This window comes from Manis pentadactyla, chromosome 1 (assembly GCF_030020395.1).
Source record: "Manis pentadactyla isolate mManPen7 chromosome 1, mManPen7.hap1, whole genome shotgun sequence".
Taxonomy (NCBI): domain Eukaryota; kingdom Metazoa; phylum Chordata; class Mammalia; order Pholidota; family Manidae; genus Manis; species Manis pentadactyla.
In genome coordinates, this window is record NC_080019.1 from 124,804,730 (window position 1) to 124,830,657 (window position 25,928).

Below are 25,928 nucleotides of genomic sequence, written 5' to 3' on the forward strand. Positions count from 1 at the left end.
TAGTTTTTAGCTCTCTAAATACTGTCACAATTAAAACCCTTGAAATATCCTTGTTCTGTTGTTTCTCCAGAACACACTTGCTAAAACTCAAATTTCTGGTGCATTTTTATTTCTTATGAGTTTTCTGTCATGCTTTAAAATGTCTCATCAATATGATTTATAAAATTGGTCTCTTCCATTTGTTTACAAACAGCTTTACTGAGCTAAAATTCACATACCACAAAATTCATCCTCTTAAAGTGTACAATTCTATTAATCCTACTCAGGTTTAGTTCTTTTACTTGTTGAATCTGTCTCTTTCATAATCTTGGCTTTCCTAAGATGTCTGGTGATAAATTTGGACTCACCCCTACTTGGGTAACTTCCTGGGTGGGAGGAGGGCTCTGATGGGCAGTAGTAGCCTTGAACTATTTTCAGTGGAAGGATATTATGAACCCCAAAAACTGTCCTTCTGGAAATGGATTTCCCTCTTTCTTGCCAGATGGTACAAGTAATGGGGCAGAGGGAAAAGGAAATGTCCTGTATCTCCCCACCAATCTCCTGTTCTTAGGATTTCAATGCTCTATGTCAATTATATGTCAGTAAAACTGGGGAGGCAAACAACAAAATTTCATCTTGACAGCAGATATTAACCTTACTGGTATGTAGCACAGGCAGGGAGAGATACTTTTGTTGAGATTTCCCAGGTATAGAGTCTTTTACCATGGGTTTCCCCTTTCCTCCCCAACTCCACCATCTCCAGGAATGGGACACCCACAGTGTTGTACCATTTTCCTTTACTGATCTTTCTTCTGCCACTGGGGTTCCCCTCTGGACCTTCTACTTTCTGCCTTGTGGGAGGTTCTCAGTTTCTGATCCACCAAAACTCTCCTCCTTGTTTCTGAGTAAGGAAATACATATGTTTTTAATGTATTTTTTGTGATTTCTAAGGATATGGTAGTAGGAAGAAGAGATTCCATATGCTTACTTCATCCCCTTAAACATGTGGAACTGCAGTTGTTTCTGACGGATATTCCTTACTATGTGAAATTAATTTTCTTTATTCCTACTTTTCCAAAACACTTAAATACAAGAGAACCTGAGTTTTATTAATAGGCTTTTCAGTACTTGCTGAGATTCCATGATTTTTCTCTTTTAGCCTATTAAAATAATGAAATTACATTACAGATGACTAAGTGTAAATTCTGTAAAAATTCCTACTTCCTCACATCATGCTGCAGTTTTCCATTTGCCATATTTGATTTATCAACTGTTTTTGGAAGTGCTACATCTATATAAGTTAATCAGTATTTTTAAGTAAATGCTACCTTTTTATTAGGTTTATGCATCATGGTTCTGCTAACCTCATAGTAGGGAAATTTGTCTTTCCCTATTCTAGGACAGTATAAACAGTTTTTTTAAAAGACTTTCTAGGACTCTTTTTTATTTTGTGAGAAAACTTTTTATATATTCTTACTGGTTGGGACAACAAAATGTTCAAAATTATTTAAACCACCAAAAAGTAACTCTCCTAAGCCCCCAAAAAATACATGTAACAATTTGATATATCTGTCCAGACATGTCCTATACAAATGCATGTGCCCACATATATAAACTCATCCTACATATGTGCATATGTATCTTTTAACAAAATGGCACCACTCTGCTTTGCTACTTGCATTTTTCACTTTATATAGACAGCTTTCAGTATCAAATATAGATTTAATATATTCTGTAACAGCTTCACAGTATACCATTGCCTGGATGTGTCATAATTTATACTTTCAGAGAAACATTTGTTTTGATTGTCTTCAGTTTTTTACTATCAAAATACTGTAAGTAATGTGCCTGTACAAATACATTTGTACTCTTTTAGCAGCTTGGATAAACTGCAAGAAAGGGAATGAGTCAAAGACTGATACTGCCATACCAGCTTACTTCATGGGATAGATTTTGACTTGAAGATTTTTTAAAGCATAATGCAAAAACCTGAAGCCATAAAGTAAAGACAAATAAATTTTACTATGCAAAAATCGAAAATTTTAAGCAAAAATACCATACACACTGTCAGGATACTTAAGACTTTTACCTTTTTGGAGGGAATAACTTAAATCTTATGACATTTATAATAATCAAAATTTAACTTAACATTCTTAAAACTACAGTAATGCTAAGGCCCAAGACAGTAGAAACCAGTGTATTCTGTTTGTTGTTATATTCTTTGAACTAGCACAGTGCCTGGTACATAGGAGCTTCTCACATACTAAATAAAATACAAACAATCCAATAGAAAAATAGGCAAAGGAAAATTATATACAAACAAAAAGTGGCCAATAAACATAGAAAAGATGTTCAAACTTCAAACTTAAAAATGGAAATTAAAACAAGGAACTTTTATGTGATTTATAAGACTGGCCAAGTTTAAGAAGTGCAAACCAGTTCATCTTTTTGGAGGATAATATAACAATTCTCTTAAAATTTTAAGTATGGATATTCTTTCACCATCAATTCTACTACTAGGAACTTAACTTACAAAAATAATGATGTAAGTATAAAGAAGTAATTTCATTGCATTATTGTTTATAGAAGAAAAAAATTGGAAGCAACACAAATGCCCATCAAGCAGGAATTCAATTATGCAACATCTATGTAATACAGCAATATAAAAGGCTTCAAGAAGAATGTCTAATTGCTTAAAAGGAAATCCATGTATGGAAGGAAAAAACAGAACTCTTCTAGAAAAGACAGTGGACAGCAAGTGCAAGCTGGAAACTGGGGGAGAATAAAGGAAGAGTACATACCAGAAAGGCAGACTGACAGCTGTTCATCATCCACTGGACATGCTTTTTCACTGGTCTTCCCACCACCCACTTGATTTTCTTGTTTGAGCCCACTGCACATCAGAGGAGCCTCCAGTGGGCTTTTACAGTAAGGGTGGTCCAACAACTTAGAACTAAGAATGTTCTGCTTAAGAGATCCATCCTCATCCATCTGGCATGAGGTCTCATTCTGGACAGTCTCTCTGGACACTGGCCGGTCTACTCCACTCACAGACTGATCTGCCCCAGACACTGACAGTTTTACTCTGTTTTCACTGACAGTACTTGTCCGATTTTCCTGACCCAGAGTCGTAACTTCTCTTTCCATTTCTGAGATAAACGTGTTACTAGAATGATATTCTGGAAGGGGGATGTTACGAATCAGTTCTGTACACTCCCACTTAGGAGATGAACAGGGTGACTGGTCCCAGGTGTATGTGGCACTGCCATTCTGTTGGTTAGAGAACGCCTCATCTAAACTGAGCTCCTTGCCCAAGAAAGGGCTTCCTTTAGTGTGGCCATCAGGTACATGAGAGTTCTTCCCCTTTCCCACAGCATTGCTGTCCATATCTGGGAAGTACAGTTGTTGGCGCTGACAAGAAGGGTCTTTAGGTTCTGGGGCAGGGAATGGGCTGCAACTGCCACCCTCACCGTTCTCCCTAAGGGTCTCCTGATGGTCCCCAGTGACCTGCAACCAGCTTCGCTGGGCTTTTTTAAGCTTGCAAATTTTGCTTTTTGTTCTGAAGTGCTGAGATCTGAGAATCCTGTACCGAAACCTAATCATGGATAAGTTCTCATACATCATAAGGGGAGACACTTTACTTCTTCTGTGTTGGTTAAGTTGGATCTTTTTTGGAATTAGAGGTCCCCCATTCCTGTGGTGCTCCAGTCCTTGGTAGCAGCCATAACAAAAGCGCTTTCTCTTATGGTTGCTCAAGGTGACCACAATTGTGCCACTCTCACATGAACTTTGGTTCTCCCCATTGAACTTCATGGGAAAGTCAGAAGCTTGCAGCTCTGTCCTAGGTCTGTGACCACTGGCCCGACCTAAAACACTATTTGTTGGTAAGTCAGCAACCGCCTTCAAGAAACTTTTATTTCCACAGTATTCATAATCAGAGTTCTTTACTGATGACAGCAACTTCTCTGCTTGGAGTTTCAGGAGGGTCCTTGAAGAGGAAATGAAGTGTTTAGTGTCTTTTCTATTCACTTTAGAGGAAAAAGTACTAACATTTTGAGCAGCCACATTGGACTCTGTCTTAGCAAAAAGAGGTTTATCCTGGATCCACGTTTTCTGGATATGAAGGACCTTCTTTCTGCACTGTAAGTGCCTCAACTGCCTGCTCCAAATAATAGTCCTTCCCAACTTGGCTTTCAGAACACACAAGTGTTGGTGAAAGCAAAACTTCTTAAAGCCTTGAAACCCAGTATTCCATTTCTCAGAAAAGGCTAAGTGGATTCCTTTTCTCCAAAAAATTTTCCTCTGTTTTTTCATTTTTATGATGCATAATGAGATCTGGATGAAGCTGTAAAGAAGACAAATAAAAGTTACATTTTTATCCTAAAAAATAAGGTAACAAAGATACACTCACAGCAAAGAAGTTAGAACTTCTTAGTGGTCATTATTTAAAATAACAGGATAACCAAGAAACACCAGACTTTGAGGGATAAAAAGAGGACCAAAACAAACAGATAAAAGCAAAGACGTGTATCGCAGAGTCAACTTAAAAAAATAAGTTGGGAAGGGAAGGTGAGTTATTCTTTAATGGGGTTCAGAGTTGCAGTTTAGGAAGATGAAAAATGTTCTGAAGATGGACAGTGGTGATGGTTTCTCAACAGTGTAAAAGTATTTAATGCCACTGAACCATATACCTAAAATGATTAAAATATTAAATTTTGTAACCTATATTTTACCACAATAAAAAAACAGTAAGGAAGAAGAAACTGGACACTATCCTCAAAGAAGTAAAAGAAAATATTACATCCATTGGGGAAAAAATAATGTTGTTATTTTTTTAATGAACAATTAAAACAATAAAGGGGCCTTGGAAATTAAAAATAATAGCAGAAATGAAAAACCCGGTAGAAGGGCTAATAGCCCCATTATAAAGTACTCAAACTGTGGGATAAACAAAAAAAGTCTAATGGAAAAATGGGAGAAGGACATAAGGAGACAGTTCACAAATACAGATTTTTAAATGGTCCTACACATCAGACGTTCAACGTCACTAAAAAAATAGACAAAGAAGGATGATGAGAAGGTGGGTGAAATGGGTGAAGGGGGTCAAAAAGGTATAAACTTCCAGTTGTAAAATAAATAAATCATGGGGATAAAATGTATAGCACAGTGGACATAGTTAATAATACTGTATTGCATATTTGAAAGTTGCTAAGAGTAAATCATAAAAGTCATCCCAAGAAAAAAATTTTGCAATATGTACAGTAATGAATGTTAGATTTATTGTGATCATTTCACAATGTATAGAACTATCAAATCATTATTGTACACCTGATATTAACATATTATGTCAATTACCAATTTTTAAAAATTGTCAAAAATTATGACAACACATTCTGTTGGTGGGAGAAAAGGCACTTTCATACTTCAGTGGTGGGCATACAAATTGATAAAAATCCTTGTAGAGTGGAATTTGGTAATAACAAAACAACAAAAATGTTTACCTTTTAATACAGAAATCCCACTTTTAGGAATTTACCCTGAAGCTATGCCTCTAACAATAATGAAAATACATACTACAAGGTTATTCATTGCAACATTATTCTAACCACCGTCCTTTGTATGGGCATTTAGGTTGTTTCCAGTGTTTTGCAATTATAAACTATGGTTCACCCACACAAAAAGTGAAGCCGTAAAAAAGATGAACTCTGAAAACTAACAATGAAGGATTATCCAGGTTAAGTGAAAAAATCAAAGTTGAAATGAGTATCAATATTATGCCACTGAAGACTGCATTGGGGTATGGGTGGGGCTTGATAATATGGGTAAATGTAGTAACCACATTGTTTTTTCATGTGAAACCTTCATAAGAGTATATATCAATAATACCTTAATAAAAATTTTTTTAAAAGTATGCCACTGCAAACAGTCCCCAGGAATGGGTTGTTTTAATTTATCTGAATTCTCTCAGACTGTTCAAGTTCAGTTGGACAATATCCACCATATCATAGATAAGTTTTCACAAATGCCTAAGGTGCCTAACTGGTTTTCTTGGTTTCACTGGAGATGGCTGGTAATTACAGGTATGCTTTGGTTACATAACTGTACTCCTATTATGTTAATGTGTGCGCACAATTTAATTAGTAGTTAAAAACCTATCCATGCTGAAGTTACTCTACAAGAAGATATGTCAAAGAAATAATCAATCTTCCCAGGTTTTCTTCTGCCTGCTACTTCTATAGCTTTTCTTCTTCCTTCCTAATTACAACCTTTAAATAGAACTCGTGCCACATGTCGAATTTACCGAGTATCATAATTCTTCCAAGTGGTAAAGACACCTCAAGACAAATGCTGGGCATAGAAGCCACAGGGCATAAATATGCAAAGAAGTAAAAAGCTAACCTTTTCAAACAATAAGGCTTCTCTCTCACTTACCAACTTTACATTTCCCTGTATGGCCCCGGAAGATGACTGGTTAGCCAGAGACAGGTAAGATTCCTCAAGGGAGGAACAACCTAAGACAGGCACAGTCGCAGGGGGGCCATCTGGTGAGAAAATGGGGAGCAGCAGAGGTGAGGCTTAGAACCTCCCCCCTCATGTTCTGAGAGAAATCTTCTGCATACATGGATGTTTTATTGCCCTTGTCTAGCTTGGATTAACACATAGTCTACAGGCACACACCTGATCATCTACATTTGCTCTCTTACAACACTAAACTCTGTTTTCTACCTTTATCTCGTATCTACCTACCACTTCAGCATTTTATTAAAAATAATAATAATAAAGAGAGAAATGTGGTATCCACATATAAATCAAGTTTAAAAATCAAATGAATATTCATATTTGAACTGACTGTTTATAGTTCATAATGCATGAACAAAACCGAAAGCTTCTGTGATGACTGCCCTTGTAATGTTCACCATGTAACTTATTCACTATGTAAGAATTTGTTCTCCATGTAAGAATTTGTTCGTTATGCCTCAGAAGATTGGAGACTGACGAAAATTAGGCTTGGGGTGGATTAATGATTGTGCATTGAGTATTGACCCCCCTATACAGAATTTTATTGTTGTTAACAACCATTTGATCAATAAATATGAGAGATGCCCTCACACACACACACACACACACACACAAAAAAAAAAAATATATATATATATATATATATAAATAAACACACTTCCAATTGTAAAATAAATAAGTAACCGGGATGTAATGTATAGCATAAGGAATATAGTCAAAATATTGTAACAACTTGGTATGGTGATAGCTGGTACCTAGAATTATCATGTATATAAATGTTGAATCACTGTGTTGTACACCTGAAACTAATGTAATACTGTGTGTCAACTACCCTTCAACAAAACAAAACAAAACAAAACAAAAAAACAAAAAACAACAAAAAAAAGTATGCCACTGCAACAGTTTAGCCAAGTATACAGTGAGAGAAAACTGCTCATACAAGATCACCCTCACTTCTGACACCAACTACAAATTCCGGAAATTCCAAAAACCACAATCAGGTCTGATAATTTGCCAGAAGGAATCACAAAACTCAGAGAAAACTGTTTTGTTCATAGTTATGGCTTATTACAGCTGAAAAGTAGGGATTAAAAGCACTCAAGGAAGAGTCCAAGAGAAGTTAACAGCTGTGGTGCTTCCAGCTGTTCTCTCCCATTGCACCCAGGACAGCATTACTCCCTCAGCATCACTGTATGACAGTATGCAGAGAGCACTGCCAGCTGGGGAAGCTCACCCAAGCCTTGATGTTCAGACTTTTTACTGGGATTTGTAGGCATATGATTGCCCACATGACTGAGATCAGTCTTCAGTCCCTCTGGAGTTCCACTGCTACAAAAATCAGCACCTTAAATCACACCATTGGTCTTTTTGATATGGCCATCTCCCATGTTAAATCATATTGTTAGACTACCAGTGACCCAAGGTCCCAAGGTAAATACATACCAATCAGGCAAGACATTCCAAGGACTTAAAGAATTCTGCCGGGAAGCCAATGATAAATGCTTTCTTTCCAGGGAAGGTTAAATTCTTTACTACAGAGCCACCTTTCATAAAATAAAATACACAGTTATCTGCCATTTTCTCCCCACCTCTCAAAGAAGACAAAACAAAATAAAAATCAAAACATGGGAAGGATAAACTAGACACTAATGAGAATAGTTACCTACAGGGAATGGGGTCAAATAATGAATGGGAAAAAGGAAGAAAGGATAGGGTATGGTACATTTCTGAATAGGGCTTTTTGTAAAATTTGGACTTTTAGAACCATCTTAATGTTTCATGTATTTTTTTAAATATACAAATAATTACAATCAACCAGAAAAGGAGCAATCCAAATGAAATACAAACAATAGCAAACCTAACTGTACTATAAATAAGTACAATAAGAACACTGAAAGGAATACAGCAGAAAAGAATTAGCTCAAGTAACTTTGTACCACATTATTTTAACTGTATGAGACTAGAAACAAACAATGTATACAAATACCGTACTTTAGTTAGTAAATTTGTTTTTTCACAGAGGAATTAGTTAATTCTGAAACTTACTTTCTAAGTATTCTAAAACTGAGCAGTAAGTAAAAATGTCAATGATTAGAACCAGGTTTCTCACTGTTGGTAAAAGGAGTTAAAAATAATGAAAGACACAAAGTAAGACAGCTTTGGATCTGTTGTGATAAACTGAACTTGGATCCATATGAACTCATGGTGTTTAACACACACACACACACACACACACACACACACACAGATACAGATCTAGAAGTGTGCTACACACATATTTATTTCCTAGTTCTGTCTGCTTAGAAGGCCTAGAAGCAGTAACTCCCCAGCAGCAAAGACTAGTACCCAGATCTTGGTTTCTAGGAATTATTCACCACTTAAAGAAATGGCTGATTCCAGAGCTAGGGCAAAGGAAGTAGAGAATAAGCCTGAAATATCACTGTAGCGTCAGAAAGTAAATAAGTACTAAAAAAGTGACATGTCAAAAGAACACAGAAGCCAACCTGAATAGACTCACAATGGCAAATAAAAACCCAAGCAACTGAACATATGATGATGGTACAATAGATTATAACTCAGGAATGAATCAAATATCAAGTCTATAATAATATAAATAACTGGTTAATTAAGTAAACAAACAAGGAGAAGGGACAGCTCTTCCTTATACTGAATATCAAATTAATAAACACAGAAAGAATGATGGAAATGGAAAAGTTCCAATTTGCAACTCCTCTCAAAAATAACTGACTGAGCAAGAATCAATGGATGCTAAAACCAGAGGGTGTAATATACAATGAGAAACAAGATATTAACAGTCTTAAAATACTGCCTGCAAGATACTTAAAATTAAAAAGGGAAAAATTGTGACTTTCAATGTAAAAACCTGGCGGACATCACCTTCATCAGATTATCAAGGTTAACATCACTAGTAATGAGACATACACTCATAATATGCCTCCTGATATGGCACAATGTCACTTGTGTGGTATTCTTGTTAAAAAATGGATAGCCTGAATTCAATCACAAGAAAAGAACAGACAAAGCCACACTGAGGGAGATTCTATAGGATAACTGTCCAACACTTCAAATGTGTCAACCTACGTCATGAAAGACAAAAACAAGCTGAAGAACTGTCCCAATTTAAAGACTAAGACTAAGGAGACAGGACAACTAGAGCCATGTACAATTGTGGCTTGGGTCCTAGTCCAGAAAAGGAAATTGGTGGGACAATTTACAAAGTCTCATCAGTTATATACAGATCAGTTAACACTATTATCTTAATATTAATTCCCTGGTTTTGATAATATACTACAGCTACATAATATAATATTGGGGAAAAGTTGGGTGAAGTATATGTGAAATTTTTTAATTTTTTTGTAAGCCTGAAGTTAGTACAAAGTGAAAAGTTAGAATTTTTTCTTCAAAGGCTAAAATTTGAGGAAAATTTCCCAGAAAGCACAAAATGAAAGAGATTGAAATTAATGTATAAAGATAGGAAAGTTAAATGATCAGGCCACAAGATCAAATATCCAAATCAAAGTTTCAGAAAGACAAATTTAAAAAGTAAAGGGAACTGTTAAATACATAATTCAATGGCTGGTGGAAATGTAAACTAGTTCAACCATTGTGGAAAGCAAGATGGAGGTTCCTCAAAATACAAAAATGAAAATAAATACCACTTAATCTGGGAATTCCAGTCCTAGGAATTTACCCAAAGAAAACAACTTCTCAGATTCAAAAACACATATGCACCCCTATGTTTATCGCAGCACTATTTACAATAGCCAAGAAATGGAAACAACCTAAGTGTCCATCAGTAGATGAATGGATAAAGAAGATGTGGTACATATAAACAATGGAATATTATTTAGCCATAAGAAAGAAACAAATCCTACCATTTGCAACAACATGGATAGAGCTAGAGGGTATTATGCTCAGTGAAATAAGCCAGGTGGAGAAAGACAAGTATCAAATGATTTCATTCATCTGTGGAGTATGAGAACAAAGCAAAAACTGAAGGAACAAAACAGCAGAAGACTCACAGAACCCAAGAATGGACTAATACTTGCCAAAGGGAAAGGGACTGGTGTGGGGGATGGGAAGGGAAGGAGAAGGGGAATAATGGGCATTACAATTAGCTCACATAACATAGGTGGGGGCATGAGGAATGCAGTATAGCACAGAGAAGACAAGTAGTAACTCTATAGCATCTTACTATACTGATGGACAGTGACTTTAATGGGGTATGTGGTGGGAGGAATCTAGTAACCACAATGTTGCTTATGTGATTGTATATTAAAAATACCAAAATTAAAAAAATTTTTAATAATTATAATAAAATATATATATATAATGAGAAAATTCACACAATAAAAGAACATTATTTTATACATAGAAAGAACCTATCAATGAATAAAAACAGACCCATACCAAGGCATAGCAAATTTGAAATTTGAGAACAATAGGGGCCATACTCCCTACAAGCTTTGGAGGAGGTGCTGACAAACAAAAGAACATATATATTATTATTTATATACATATAAACGCACATTTATATATATATATACACACATATACACTATATATAAAATACACAGATATATATAATGTTTACATATATAACTTACATAAGTATATAAATCAGGAATAAGAAGGGCAGTGGACTTTATAACTGCAAGACTGAAACTAGAGGAAAATGTACTAATGCTTTCAAAGTTCTGAGGGAAAATTATTATTATTTTTTTCTCAACTTTAGATTTTTTTTTATTAAGGTATCATTGATATACAATCACAGGGGGAACACTGTGGTTACTATATTCCCACCTATTATCAAGTCCCCACCCCATACCCAATTACAGTCACTGTCCATCAGCATAGTAAGATGCTACAGGGTCACTACTTGTCTTCTCTGTGCTATATTGCCATTCCCGTGCCCCCCCTACATTATATGTGCTAACCATAATGCCCCTTAATTGCCTTATCACCCCTTCCCACCCACCCTCCCCAGTCCCTTTCCCAGTGGTAAATGTTAGTCCATTCTTGGGTTCTGTGTCTGCTGCTGTTTTGTTCCTTCACTTTTTGCCTCGTTGTTATACTCCACAAATGAGTGAAATCATTTGGAACTTGTCTTTCTCCGCCTGGCTTATTTCAATTGGCATAATACCCTTCAGCTCCATCCATGTTGTTGCAAATGGTAGGATTTGTTTTCTTCTTGTGGCTGAAAAGTATTCCATTGTGTATATGTACGACTTCTTCCTTTATCTATTCATCTACTGATGGACACTTGGGTTGCTTCCATATCTTAGCTATTGTAAATAGTGCTGCAATAAACATAGGGGTGCATGTCTTTTGGAATCTATTATCCTGTTTTCTTAGGGTAAATTTCTAGGAGTGGAATTCCTGGGTCAAATGGTATTTCTATTTTTAGTTTTTTGAGGAACCTCCATATTGCTTTCCACAATGGTTGAACTAATTTACATTCCCACAAACAGTGTAGGAGGGTTCCCCTTTCTCTGCATCCTCGAAAGCATTTGTTGTTCATAGTCTTTTCTATGTTGGCCATCCTAATGGGTGTGAGGTGATATCTCATTGTGGTTTTAATTTGCATTTCCCTGATAGTTACCCATGTGGAGCATAATTTCATGTGCCTGTTGGCCATCTGAATTTCTTCTTTGGAGAGGTGTCTGTTCAGATCCTCTGTCCATTTCCTAATCAGGTTATTTGCTTTTTGGTTGTTGAGGCGCATGAGCTCTTTATACATTTTAGATGTAAACCCCTTATCAGATATGTCATTTATGAATATATTTTCCCATACCATAGGATGCCTTTTTGTTCTACTGACGGTGTCATTTGCAGTACAGAAGCTTTTTAGTTTGATATAGTCCCACTTAATTCATTTTTGCCTCTGTTTCCTTCACAAAATGGGGAGAATATGTTCATGAAAAAGTTGCGCATGTTTATATTCAAGAGAGTTTTGCCTATACTTTCTTCTAAGAGCTTTATGGTTTCATGACTTACATCCATGTCTTTGATCCATTTCGAGTTTTCTTTTGTGTATGGAGTTGGAAAGTAATCCAGTTTCACTCTCTTACATGTAGCTTTCCAGTTTTTTAATTCTTCCTACCCAAGATCATGGGATTAATTTCCATTTATTAGTGTCCTTTTTAATTTCTCTCAAGAGTGTTTTGTAGTTTTCATTGCATAGGTCTTTCATTTCCTTGGTTAGGTTTATTCCTAGGTATTTTATTCTTTTTGATGCAACTGTGAATGGAATTGTTTTCCTGATTTCTCTTTCTGCTAGTTCATTGTTAGTGTGTAGGAATACAACAGATTTCATCATATTGTCATGTGCAATACCACGTCATCTGTAAATAGTGACAATTTAACTTCTTTACCAGTCTGGATGCCTTTTATTTCTTTGTGTTGTCTGCCGTGGCTAGGACCTCCAGTACTCAGTTGAATAAAAGCAGAGAGAGTGGGAAACCTTGTCTTGTTCCTGATCTTAGATGAAAAGCTTTCAGCTTTTCACTGTTAAGCTTGATATTGGCTGTGGGTTTGTCATATATGGCCTTTATTATGTTGAGGTACTTGCCCTCTATACCCATTTTGTTGAGAGTTTTTATCATGAATGGATGTTGAATTTTGTCAAATGCTTTTTCAGCATCTATGGAGATAATCACGTGGGTTTTGTCCTTCTTTTTGCTGATGTGGTGGATGATGTTGATGGATTTTCAAATGTTGTACCATCCTTGCATCCCTGGAATAAATTCCACTTGATCATGATGTGTGATCCCCTTGATGTGTTTTGTAATTGGGTTTGCTAATATTTTGTTGAGTATTTTTGTATCTATGTTTATCAGGGATATAGGTCTGTAATTTTCTTTTTTTGTAGTGTCTTTGCCTAGTTTTGGTATTAGAGTGATGCTGGCCTCATAAAATGAGTTTGGAAGTATTCCCTCCTCTTCTACTTTTTGGAAAACTTTAAGGAGAATGGTATTAGGTCTTCACTAAATGTTTGATAAAATTCAGCAGTGAAACCATCTGGTCCAGGAGTTTGTTCTTTGATAGTTTTTCGATTACAAATGCAATTTCCTTGCTGGTAATTGGCCTATTCAGATTTTCTATTTCTTCCTGGGTCAGCTTTGGAAGGTTGTATTTTTCTACAACGTTGTCCATTTCTTCTAGGTTATCCAGTTTGTTAGCATATAATTTTTCATAGTATTCTCTAGTATTTCTTTGTATTTCTGTGCTGTCTGTTGTGATTTTTCCTATGTCATTTCTGATTCTGTTTATGTGTGTAGATTCTCTTTTTTTCTTGATAAGTCTGGCTAGAGGTTTACCTATTTTGTTTATTTTCTCAAAGTACCAACTCTTGATTTCATTCATTTTTTCTATTGTTTTATTCTTCTCAATTTTATTTATTTCTTCTCTGGTCTTTATTATGCCCCTCCTTCTATGCCTTTGGGCCTCATTTGTTCTTCTTTTTCCACTTTCAATAACTGAATTTAGACTTTATTCAGGATTATTCTTCCTTCTTTAAAAAGCCTGCATTGCTATATACTTTCCACTTGTAACTGCCTTTACTGTGCTCCACAGAAGTTGGGGTGTTGCTCTGCTGTTTTCATTTGTCTCCACATATTGCTTGATCTCTGTTTTAATTTGGCCATTGACCATTTAGGAGGATGTTGTTAAGCCTCCATGTGTTTGTGAGCCTTTTTGTTTACTTTGTACAATTTATTTCTAGTTTCATATGTTTGTGGTCTGAGAAGTTCGTTGGTACAATTTCAATCTTTTTGAATATGGTGAGGCTCTTTTTCTGGGCTAGTATGTGGGCTATTCTTGAAAGTGTTCCATGTGCACTTGAGAAGAATGTGTATTCTGTTGCTTTTGGGTGTAGTGTTCTGTATATGTCGGTTAGGTCCATCTGTTATACTGTGCTGTTCAGTGCCTCTGACTTCTTACTTATTTTCTGTCTGGTTGATCCATTATTTAGAGTGAGTGGTATGTTGAAGTCTCCTAAAATGAATGCATTGCATTCTATTTCTCCCTTTAATACTGTTACTATTTGTTTCACATATGTAGGTGCTCATGTGTTGGGTGCATAATATTTATAATTGTTATATCCTTTTGTTGGACTAACCGCTTTTCATTATGTAATATCCTTTGTCTCTTGTGACTTTCTTTTGAAGTGTATTTTGTCTGATACAAGTACTACAACGCCTACTTTGATCTCCCTATTGTTTGCATGAAATATGTTTTTCCATCCCTTCGCTTTTAGTCTGTGTATATGTCTCTGGGTTTGAAGTGAGTCTCTTGTAGGCAGCATATACATGGGTATTTCTTTTTTATCCGTCCCGTAACTGTGTCTTTTGATTGGTGCATTCAGTACTTTCACATTTAGGGTGATTATCAATAAATATGTACTTATTTTCACTGCACGCTTTGGATTCCTGGTTACCAAAGGTTCAACGGCAGTATCTTTACTATCTAGCAGTCTACCTTAACTCACTCATTGAACTATTATAAACACAGTTTGATCGGGATTTTTTTCTCTCCCTTCTTTTTCTTCCTCCTCCACTCTTTATATGTTAGGTGTCATATTCTGTACTTTTTGTGTATCCTTGACTGATTTTGTGGGTAGCTTATTTAACTGTGCATTTGGTTAATATTTAGTTGGTCTACTTCCTCTGCCTGCGGTTTTATTTTCTCTGGTGACAGCTATTTAGTCTTAGGTGCACTTTCATCTACAGCAGTCACTTTAAAACACACTGCAGAGATGGTCTGTGGGAGGTAAATTCAACTTTTGCATATCTGGGAATTGTTTAATCCCTCCTTCAAATTTAAATGATAATCTTACTGGGTAGAGTGTTCTTGGTTCGTGACCCTTCTGTTATATTTTATTGTTTTTTATTTTGGTATCATTAATCTACAATTACATGAAGGACATTATGTTTACTAGGCTCCCCCCTTCACCAAATACCCCCACATATCCCTTCACAGTCAGTGTCCATGAGCATAGTAAGATGCTATAAAATCACTACTTGTCATCTCTGTGTTGCACATCCCTCCCCATGCCCCCCACACACTATACATGCTACTTGTAATGCCCCTTTTCTTTTTCCCCACCCTTATCCCTCCCTTCCCACCCATCCTCCCCAGTCCCTTTCCCTTTGGTAACTGTTAGTCCATTCATGGGTTCTGTGATTCTGCTGCAGTTTTGTTCTTTCAGTTTTCTTTTGTTCTTATACTCCACATATGAGTGAAATCATTTGGTGCTTGTCTTTCTCCGCCTGGCTTATTTCACTGAGCATAATACCCTCTAGCTCCATCCATGTTGTTGCAAATGGTAGGATCTGTTTTTTTCTTATGGCTGAGTAATATTCCATTGTGTATATGTACCACTTCTTTATCCATTCATCTACCAATGGACACTTAGGTTGCTTCCATATCTTGGCTATTGTAAATAGTGCTGCAATAAACATAGGGGTGCATCTGCCTTTTTCAAACTGGAGTGCTGCATTCTCGGGGTAAATTCCTAGAAATGGAATTCTTGGGTCAAATGGTATTTCTATTTTGAGCATTTTGAGGAACCTCCATACTGCTTTCCACAATGGCTGAACTAATTTACATTCCAACCAGCAGTGTAGGAGGATTCCCCTTTCTCCACAACCTCGCCAACATTTGTTGTTGTTTGTCTTTTGGATGGTAGCCATCTTTACTGGTGTGAGGTGATATCTCATTGTGGTTTTAATTGGCATTTCTCTGATGACAAGTGATGAGGAGCATCTTTTCATGTGTCTGTTAGCCATCTGAATTTCTTCTTCTTTAGAGAACTGTCTATTCAGCTCCTCTGCCCATTTTTTTACTGGATTATTTGCTTTTGTTTGTTGAGGTGTGTGAGCTCTTTCTATATTTTGGATTTCAACACTTTATCAGATCTGTCATTTATGAATATATTCTCCCATACTGTAGGACACCTTTTTGTTTGATTGATGGTGTCCTTTGCCATACAGAAGCTTTTCAGCTTGATATAGTCCCACTTGTTCATTTTTGCTTTTGTTTCCCTTGCCTGTGGAGATATGTTCAAGAAGAGGTTACTCAAGTTTATGTCTAAGAGATTTTTGCCCATGCTCTTTTCTGAGTCTTATGGTTTCATGACTTATGTTCAAGTCTTTGATCCATTTAAAATTAACTTATGTGTGTGGGGTTAGACAGTGATCCAGTTTCACTATCTTACATGTAGCTGTGAGGTTTTGCCAACATCATCTGTTGAAGAGGCTCTCATTTCCCCACTGTATGAACATGGCTCTTTGATCGAATATTAATTGACCATATATGTTTGGGTTAATGTTTGGAGTCTCTATTCTGTTCCATTGGTCTGTGGCTCTGTTCTTGCGTCAGTACCAAATTGTCTGGATTACTGTGGCTTTGTACTAGAGCTTGAAGTTGCAGAGTGAGATCCCCTCCACTTTATTCTTCCTTCTCAAGATTGCTTAGCTATTTGGGGTCTTTGGTGTTTCCATATGAATTTTTGAATGATTTGTTCCAGTTCATTGAAGAATGCTGTTGGTAATATGATAGGGACTGCATCGAATCTGTATATTGTTTTGGGCAGGATGGCCATTTTGACAATGTTAATTCTTCCTATCCAGGAGCATGGGATGAGTTTCCATTTGTTAGTGTCCCCTTTAATTTCTCTTAAGAGTGTCTTGTAGTTTTCAGGGTTTAGGTCTTTCACTTCCTTGGTTAGGTTTATTCCTAGGTATTTTATTCTTTTTGATGCTATTGTGAATGGAATTGTTTTCCTGATTTCTCTTTCTATTAGTTCATTGTTAGTGTATAGGAAAGCCACAGATTTCTATGTGTTAATTTTGTATCCTGAAACTTTGCTGAATTCCGATATTAGTTCTAGTAGTTTTGCAGTGGAGTCTTTATGGTTTTTTATGTACAATATCATGTCATCTGCAAATAGTGACAGTGACAGCTTAACTTCTTCTTTACTGATCAGGATTCCTTGTATTTCTTTGTTTTGTCCAATTGCCATGGCTAGGACCTCCAGTACTATGTTGAATAACAGTGGAGAGAGTGGGCACCCCTGTCTTGTTCCTGATGTCAGAGGAAAAGCTTTCAGCTTCTCGCTGTTCAGTATGATGTTGGCTGTGGTTTTATCTTTTAAGGCCTTTATTATGTTGAGGTACTTGCCCTCTATACCCATTTTGTTGAGAGTTTTTATCATGAATGCATGTTGAATTTTGTAGAATGCTTTTTCAGCATCTATGGAGATGACCATGTGATTTTTGTCCTCTTTTTGTTGATGTGGTGGATGATGTTGATGGATTTTCGAGTGTTTTGCCATCCTTGCATCCCTGGGATGAATCCCACTTGGTCATAGTGTATGATTCTTTTGATGTATTTTTGAATTCGGTTTGCTAAAATTTTGTTGAGTATTTTTGCATCTACGTTCATCAGGGATATTGGTCTGTAGTTTTCTTTTTGGTGGGGTCTTTGCCTGATTTTGGTATTAGGGTGATGTTGGCTTCATAGAATGAGTTTGGGAGTATGCCCTCCTCTTCTATTTTTTGGAAAACTTTAAGGAGAATGGGTAGTATGTGTTCTCTGTATGTCTGATAAAATTCCGAGGTAAATTCATCTGGCCCAGGGGTTTTGTTCTTGGATAGTTTTTTGATTACCGCTTCAATTTTGTTGCTGGTAATTGGTCTGTTTAGATTTTCTCTTTCTTTCTGGGTCAGTCATGGAAGGTTATATTTTTCTAGGAAGTTGTCCATTTGTCCATTTCTCCTAGGTTTTGCAGCTTGTTAGCATATAGGTTTTCATAGCAGTCTCTAATGATTCTTTGTATTTCTGTGGGGTCCGTCTTGATGTTTCCTTTCTCGTTTCTGATTGTGCTGATGTGTGTCGATTCTCTTTTTCTCTTAGTAAATCTAGTTAGGCTTATCTATTTTGTTTATTCTCTCGAAGAACCAGCTCTTGGGTTCATTGATTTTTTTCTATTGTTTTATTCTTCTCAATTTTACTTATTTCCTCTCTGATCTTTATTATGTCGCTCCTTCTGCTGACCTTAGGCCTCATTTGTTCTTCTTTTTCCAATTTCGATAATTGTGACATTAGACTATTCATTTGGGATTGTTCTTCCTTCTTTAAATATGCCTGGATTGCTTTATACTTTCCTCTTAAGACTGCTTTCACTGCATCCCACAGTAGTTGGGGCTTTGTGTTGTTGTTGTCATTTCTTTCCATATATTGCTGGATCTCTATTTTAATTTGGTTGTTGATCCATTGATTATTTAGGAGCATGTTGTTGAGCCTTCATGTGTTTGTGAGCCTTTTTGCTTTCTTTGTACAATTTATTTCTACTTTTATACCTTTGTGGTCTGAAAAGTTGGTTGGTAGGATTTCAGTCTTTTTAAATTTACTGAGGCTCTTTTTATGGCCTAGTATGTGGTCTATTCTGGAGAATGTTTCATGTGCTCTTGAGAAGAATGTGTATCCTGTTGCTTTTGGATGTAGAGTTCTGTAGATGTCTATTAGGTCCATCTGTTCTAGTGTGTTGTTCAGTGCCTCTGTGTCCTTACTTATTTTCTGTCTGGTGGATCTGTCCTTTCGAGTGAGTGGTGTGTTGAAGTCTCCCAAAATGAATGCATTGCATGCTATTTCCTCCTTTAATTCTGTTAGTATTTGTTTTACATATATTGGTGCTCTTCTATTGGGTGCATATACATGTATAATAGTTATATCCTCTTGTTGGACTGACCCCTTTATTATGTAATGTCCTTCTTTATCTCATTACTTTCTTTGTTTTGAAGTCTGTTTTGTCTGATACTAGTATTGTAACACCTGCTTTTTTCTCCCTGTTGTTTGCATGAAATATCTTTTTCCATCCCTTGACTTTTAGTCTGTGCATGTCTTCGGGTTTGAGGTGAGTCTCTTGTAAGCAGCATATAGATGGGTCTTGCTTTTTTATCCATTCTATTACTCTGTGTCTTTTGATTGGTGCATTCAGTTCATTTACATTTAGGGTGATATTGAAATACATGTACTTAGTGCCATTGCAGGCTTTAAGTTTGTGGTTACCAAAGGTTCAAGGTTAGCTTCTTTGCTATCTGTCTAACTTAACTTGTTTATTAAGCTATTATAAACACTGTCTGATGATTCTTTATTTCTCTGCCTTCTTATTCGTCCTCCTCCATTCTTCATATGTTGGGTGTTTTGTTATGTGCTCTTTTTAGGAGTGCTCCCATCTAGAGCATTCCCTGTAAGATACCCTGTAGAGGTGGTTTGTGGGAGGCAAATTCCTTCAACTTTTGCTTGTCTGGGAATTGTTTAATCCCTCCTTCATATTTAAATGATATTCGTGCTGGATACAGTAGTCTTGGTTCGAGGCCCTTCTGTTTCATTGCATTAAGTATATCATGCCATTCTCTTCTGGCCTGTAGGGTTTCTGTTGAGAAGTCTGATGATAGCCTGATGGGTTTTCCTTTGTAGGTGACCTTTTTTTTTCTCTCTGGTTGCCTGTAATACTCTGTCATTGTCTTTGATCTTTGCCATTTTAATTATTATATGTCTTGGTGTTGCCCTCCTTGGGTCCCTTGTCATGGGAGTTCTGTGTGCTTCTGTGGTCTGAGAGGCCATTTCCTCCCCTAGTTTGGGGAAGTTTTCAGCAATTATTTCTTCAAAGACACTTTCTATCCCTTTTTCTCTTCTTCTTCTTCTTCTGGTTCTCCTATGATGCAAAAATTGTTCCATTTCGATTGGTCACACAGTTCTCTTAATATTCTTTCATTCCTGGAGATTCTTTTGTCTCTCTCTGTGTCGGCTTCTCTGCGTTCCTGTTCTCTGATTTCTAGTCCATTAATGGTCTCTTGCATCTCATCCATTCTGCTTTGAAGTCCTTCCAGAGATTGTTTTATTTCTGTATTCTCCCTTCTTAGTTCTTGGATATTTCTCTCCAATTCCATGAGCATGGTTATGACTTTTGTTTTGAATTCTTTTTCAGGAAGATTGGTTAAATCTATCTCCCAGATTCCTTCTCAGGAGAGGATGTGGAAGATGTCTGGGTTTGCCTGGTCTGGATCAAATTTTTTTTTGCCTTTCATTGTTGATAGATGCAGTGGTATGCTATTGGCTCGCCTGTCAGCTGGGAGAGCCAAGACCCTTTCCTCTAGCTCCTGGCCTTTCTTTACTGGGACAACAGCAACCCCTAGCAGCTTGTTTTGGGCAGTTGCGCATAGACTGTGTCTCTGTTTCTTGCCCAGCCGCTATGGAGGAAGCTCCCTTGCTGTGGGCATGGCTAGCCTCAGGCTGCTGCTCTGCTATGGCGGGGCGCCGGAGGGGGAATGGACAGGAGGCTGTTTATCACCGTGAGGGGTCTCAGAGCTGCTGCCCAGGGGGTTAGGGCGCCCAGATTTCCCTGGGATTCCCAGCTGCTGTGCTAAGTATCCCGGGATGCTTCCGTCCAGCTGTAGGGTCCCTGTCCCTTTAAGATTTTCAAAAAGCACTCGCTTTTCTTTGTCCCAGGGGCACCGGCTGCGGGGACTCGCTCACAGGTCTTACTGTCCTGTTTCCCTAGTATCCAGCACTCCACGCACTGTGTGTCTGCACTCTGGGTGTGGACAGCTAGGGCTGGCTATTTAGCAGTCCTGGGCTCCCTCTCCCTCCCTGCTCCAACTCCTCTCCTTCTGCCGGGAGCTGGGGTGAGAAGCGCTTGGGTCCCGCCGGGCCAGGGTTTGTATCTTACCCCCTTCACCAGGCACTGGGTTCTCGAGGGTGTGGATGTAGTCTGGCTTTTGTACTTGTTGTATTTTCAAAAATATATGCTTTTGGGAGGAGATTCCCACTGTCCTACTCATGCCGCCATCTTGGCTCCACCGGCAGAACTGCCCTTCTGTTTTATTGCATTTAATATATCATGCCACTCTGTTTTGGCCTGTAAGGTTTCTGCTAAGTCTGATGATAACCTGATAGGTTTTCCTTTGTATGTGATCTTTTTTTCTCTCTCTGGCTGCTTTTAATAGTCTGCTCTTGTCCTTGATCTTTGCTATTTTAATTATTATATGTGTTGGTGTTGTCCTTCTTGAATCCCTTGTGTTGGGAGATCTGTGGACTTCCATGGCCTGAGAAACTATTTCCTTCCCCAGACTGGTGAACTTTTCAGCAATTATTTCCTCAAAGACACTTTCTGTTCCTTTCTATCTCTCTTCTTCTGGTACCCCTATAATGCGAATATTTTCCATTTGGATTGGTCACACAGTTCTCTTAATATTCTCTCATTCCTAGATAATCCTTTTTTCTCTCTGCCTCAGCTTCTTTGTATTCCTCTTCTCTGATTTCTATTCCATTTACTGTTTCCTCTACCTCACCTAATCTGCTTTTAAATCCCTCCACTGTTTTGTTTCATTTTAGTTATACTTCTCCAGAATTTGTCCCTTAGCTCTGGAATATTTTTCTGTAGCTCCATTAGCATGCTTATGGCTTTTATTTTGCATTCTTTTTCAGGAAGATTTCAGGCTCACTGAGCCCTCATTCTGGTGTTTGACTGATTTTGAATTGAACCAGGTTCTGCTTTTCAGAGTTCTGGAGCGATGGGAGTGGTCGCAGGCAAGTGGGGCGGGTGTCAGCTGGGAGTACAAAGTCCTTTCCTGCTTACCGGTCACTGTCCCTGTCTCCATTGTTTGTGCTGGTTAAGCACACACAGAGAGCAGCCTCCAGGTTATTCCCCTAAATTGCCTTGGGTGGGGTGGTCCTTGGGATGGCCTTGAGCAATGGTGGGGTCATTGGTGAGCGGTGCAGGTTCTGCCACAAAAACAAAGCCCTTTCATGTTTCTTGGTCTCAGCGCCTGTCTCCGTTGTCTGTGCCAGTTTAACGCTCACAGGCAGCAGCCTGTGCATTAAGCTGTGTAGTTGCTGTAGGCAGGGCTGCCCTCTGGCTGGTATGCAGCAATGGTGGGGACATAAGGTTTGCCCACAGGTCCTGGCATGGAGGAAGGAGCCACAGGCTGCTTATCACGGTGAGAGGCCTCGGGGCTATGTTGAAAACTAGGAGGATAGGGAACCTGAAGCTCCTGAAAGTTCCCAGCCTGCTGGGCTGAGTGTGCCAAGATGATTTGTCCACCTGTTCCTTCTCCTAAACCCTTGCCCCATTAGCAGCCTCTGACCATTGAGAAGTCTTTTAAAGTGCCTGCTTTTCTTTTGTTCCAGGGCAGCCAGTTGTGGGAACCTGTTTGCAGTCTTAGTCTCAGACTTTCCTTTTCAGCCCCTCTAATCTCCAAAGCACCATGCAGTGTAGGTCTGTGCTCCCAGGACAGATTTCTAGGACTGGGTATTTAGCAGTCCTGTGCTTCCACTCTCTCCCCACGCTGATTCTTTTCCTCCCGTTGGTGAGCTGGGGTCGGGGGAGTGCTTGGGTCCCGCCAGGTCACAGCCTTTTACTTTACTCTTTTCCGTGAGATGTTGACTTCTCCTAGATGTAGACTGATTGGTGTACTGTTACTTTGTTCACTCTTTTGGGAATAGTTGTATTTGCTGTGTTTTCAAAATATATGTGGTTTTAGGAGGAGATTTCCACCACACTACTCACACCTCCATCTTTTCTTCTCCCTCAGGAAAATTATTTCCAATGTGTAATTTTTGAAACACCGAATTACTGATCAAAACTGAGGATTGTCAGAGATTTGAATTACCAAAATATGCATCTCCCTTGCATCCATTTCCCAGGGAGCCATAAAAGGAGGTAACTTGACAAAATAAGGCATTTAGTCCAGAAAGAAGACATGAGATCTGGGAAATGAGATTTAAAACGAGACAGGCAAGATGGATACTAAAGCAAATGGTAAAGAAAGATCATGGAGTGACAACTGTGCCTCAGGCCTAGAGAGCCACAAATCCATAAGGATGAGGTCAAAAGGCTCTGGGAGAGATGTGTCCAAAAATGTGAAATCAATTGACTTTCTAAAGTATCTAAATGTAAAGACAGAAGATGGACAACTTGAAGAGAGCTTGGAAGTAAATTAGTAGTAAGTACCCAAGAACACTAAACAAAAAGACAATCATTAATTTCAGGGACAACAAAAACTACAATGGAAAAAGAGTCACCATAAATGAAAGTATACCACAGGCTGAGCAGTGACTACCACTTCTATAATCATAACAAGGGAAACACTGATCCAACCCAATAGTTCTCAACCAGAATAGCGCATACCACACTCCAACCCCACATTTGGAAACGTAGGAAATTCTTAGTTGTTGCAATAAATTCAATGTTGATTAAATACTGTATTTAGCACTTGGGGTCCAGGAATGTTAGATACCATGTAATAACAGGATAATGAAGAACTGTCTTATCCCACATGATATTATTGCCCCTACTGAGCAAAACTGATTCTAGCCAAAACTGCAGATCACTGGGAGGATAGGTGAGGGTAGATAAGAGTACCTGTATATACAAGTGAGGGGCACAGGTGAAGAAAACTAAGTCTTCAACTGCCACAGTCAGCAGGTAATACCTAAGAGCAGGAAAATAAAAGTAAACATCATAGAAAGGTAATTAAGAGACACACTGTTTATGCTCAAAGACTTGAAAGAGCCTGCCTTTAGGGAACAGGAACTGGTGAAAATGGGCAGGATTCTGGGAACTAAGCCAGGAAAAAAGGCTAGAAGTCTCTGCCTTTACTGTATAGATTTCCACTTAGTCCCTTTATACAGCACTGTATCCCACCCTCAACTATATGTGGTATCTATCTCCCAGCACAGAGCCTGATGTACCCTCTCCACTCCAAATACTAAATCTCTTTACCCTGTTTATATGTATGGAGAAAAGAAAGATCAGATCTGTAAGTATTTTTCTTAGACTTTCAAACAATTCCATTTTCTGTCCCACCTTCACCTCCATGGTATAGACCCCACTAACCCTGAAACTTTTAAGAGGTTCTGAAACACAAATGTGACTGGTTGTTAGTTTTCTCCACTTGCTGATTTTGGATTCAGTTTCTTAAGTCAACTAATCAGTTACCACTAGTCTTTTCTGCTTTCCGGCTTCCAGTGTTTTGCTCTTATTCTCACTACCTCTCTTCTTTGTCATCAGGGTTTAAAAAGAACCACCTCTCTACAGTTATAATGGAGTTTTTCGGCTGGAGTAGAGTTAAATGTGCATTTTCAACCCAATATCTTTATGACATTATGTTACTGAATGAAAAAAAAATCACTAAACAATACATATGAGCCCATTTTTTTCAAAGGAAAAGAATGTATGTATATTTTGAATATGTATAGGGAAAAAATGTCTAAAAGGATTCACACCAAACTATTGACAGTTTACGCCAACAGTTCCCAAACAACATACCCTAGGGTTCTGCAGTGAGGTCTCAAGATATTCTTGAGGTATGTCTTGAGACATTCTAAGTTATAGGGGAAAAGTGATCTGCAGAGCGTCCCACCAACACCAGTTCAAGACAGTTCAGTTTCAAGTTAGATCATGCTATACTTCCTTTGATGACATCACATCTTTGCAAAGCCGGATTTTTACTGTTTGCTGTGATTTAAAAAAAATACTGCATAAAAATCAATTTGGAGAGAGGCGGAGCCAACATGGCGGCTTGAGTAGGACAGTGGGAATCTCCTCCCAAAAACATATATATTTTTGAAAATACAACAAATACAACTAATCCTAAAAGAGAGACCAGAAGACACAGGACAACAGACAGACTACAACTACACCAGCGAGAACCCAGCACCTGGTGAAAGGGGTAAGATACAAGCCCCGGCCCGGTGGGACCCGAGAGCCCCTCCCCCCAGCTCCCACCGGGAGAAGAGTAGGCAGAGCAGGAGGGAGACGGAGCCCAGGACTGCTAAACACCCAGCCCCAGCCACCCACACCAGAGCGCAGGCACAGGGCATGCATGGAGGGCTGGTAACTAATGAAATAGGGCAGCAAGACCTCTGAGCGGGTGCCGAAGCTGATGCCACTGTGACAAAGAAAAGTGGAGGCTTTTTGAAAGTCTTAAAGGGACAGGGATTTAATAGCTGGACGGAAACAGCATAGGTCACAGCCCAGTGGCAAGAAATTACAGGGAAAACAGGGCGCACTAACCCCCTGGGCAACAGCTCTGAGACCCCTCATGGAGGTAAACAGCCAAAAAGCCCCCTGGTCCATTACCCCTCTGGGCGCTGCAAAAGCAGAGAAACAGCCTAAGGCAAACCCCACACATAGAAAGAGAGATCCATCCATATCAGCCGGGCAAGACACAAAGACCCAGCCTACTCGCAATTACCCAACACAAGCCACTAAAGGTCGCGGTTGTCCCAGTAAAGAATGGCCAGTAGCAAGTGAAAAGTTTGGCCCTCCCAGATGACAGTCAATAGCACCTGTCAACATGAAAAGACAAAAAAATATGATCCAGACAAGACTAACCCAGACA

At 38.3% G+C, this 25,928-nt stretch overlaps 1 protein-coding gene across 7 annotated transcripts in view; it reads right to left on the reverse strand.

Moving 5' to 3' along the window:
• Window positions 1–25,928, reverse strand: part of SENP5 (SUMO specific peptidase 5) — a 116,664-nt gene that overhangs the window by 70,278 nt on the left and 20,458 nt on the right. For all 7 annotated transcript variants that reach the window (XR_005022659.2, XR_005022658.2, XR_008997383.1 and 4 more), the window contains exon 2: window positions 2,781–4,324. Coding sequence is in view for 4 of the 7 variants with exons in the window: in XM_057501475.1 (XP_057357458.1) it covers window positions 2,781–4,293 (1,513 nt within the window). In the remaining 3 variants the exon portion in view is untranslated. The remainder of the gene's footprint in view (window positions 1–2,780; window positions 4,325–25,928) is intronic.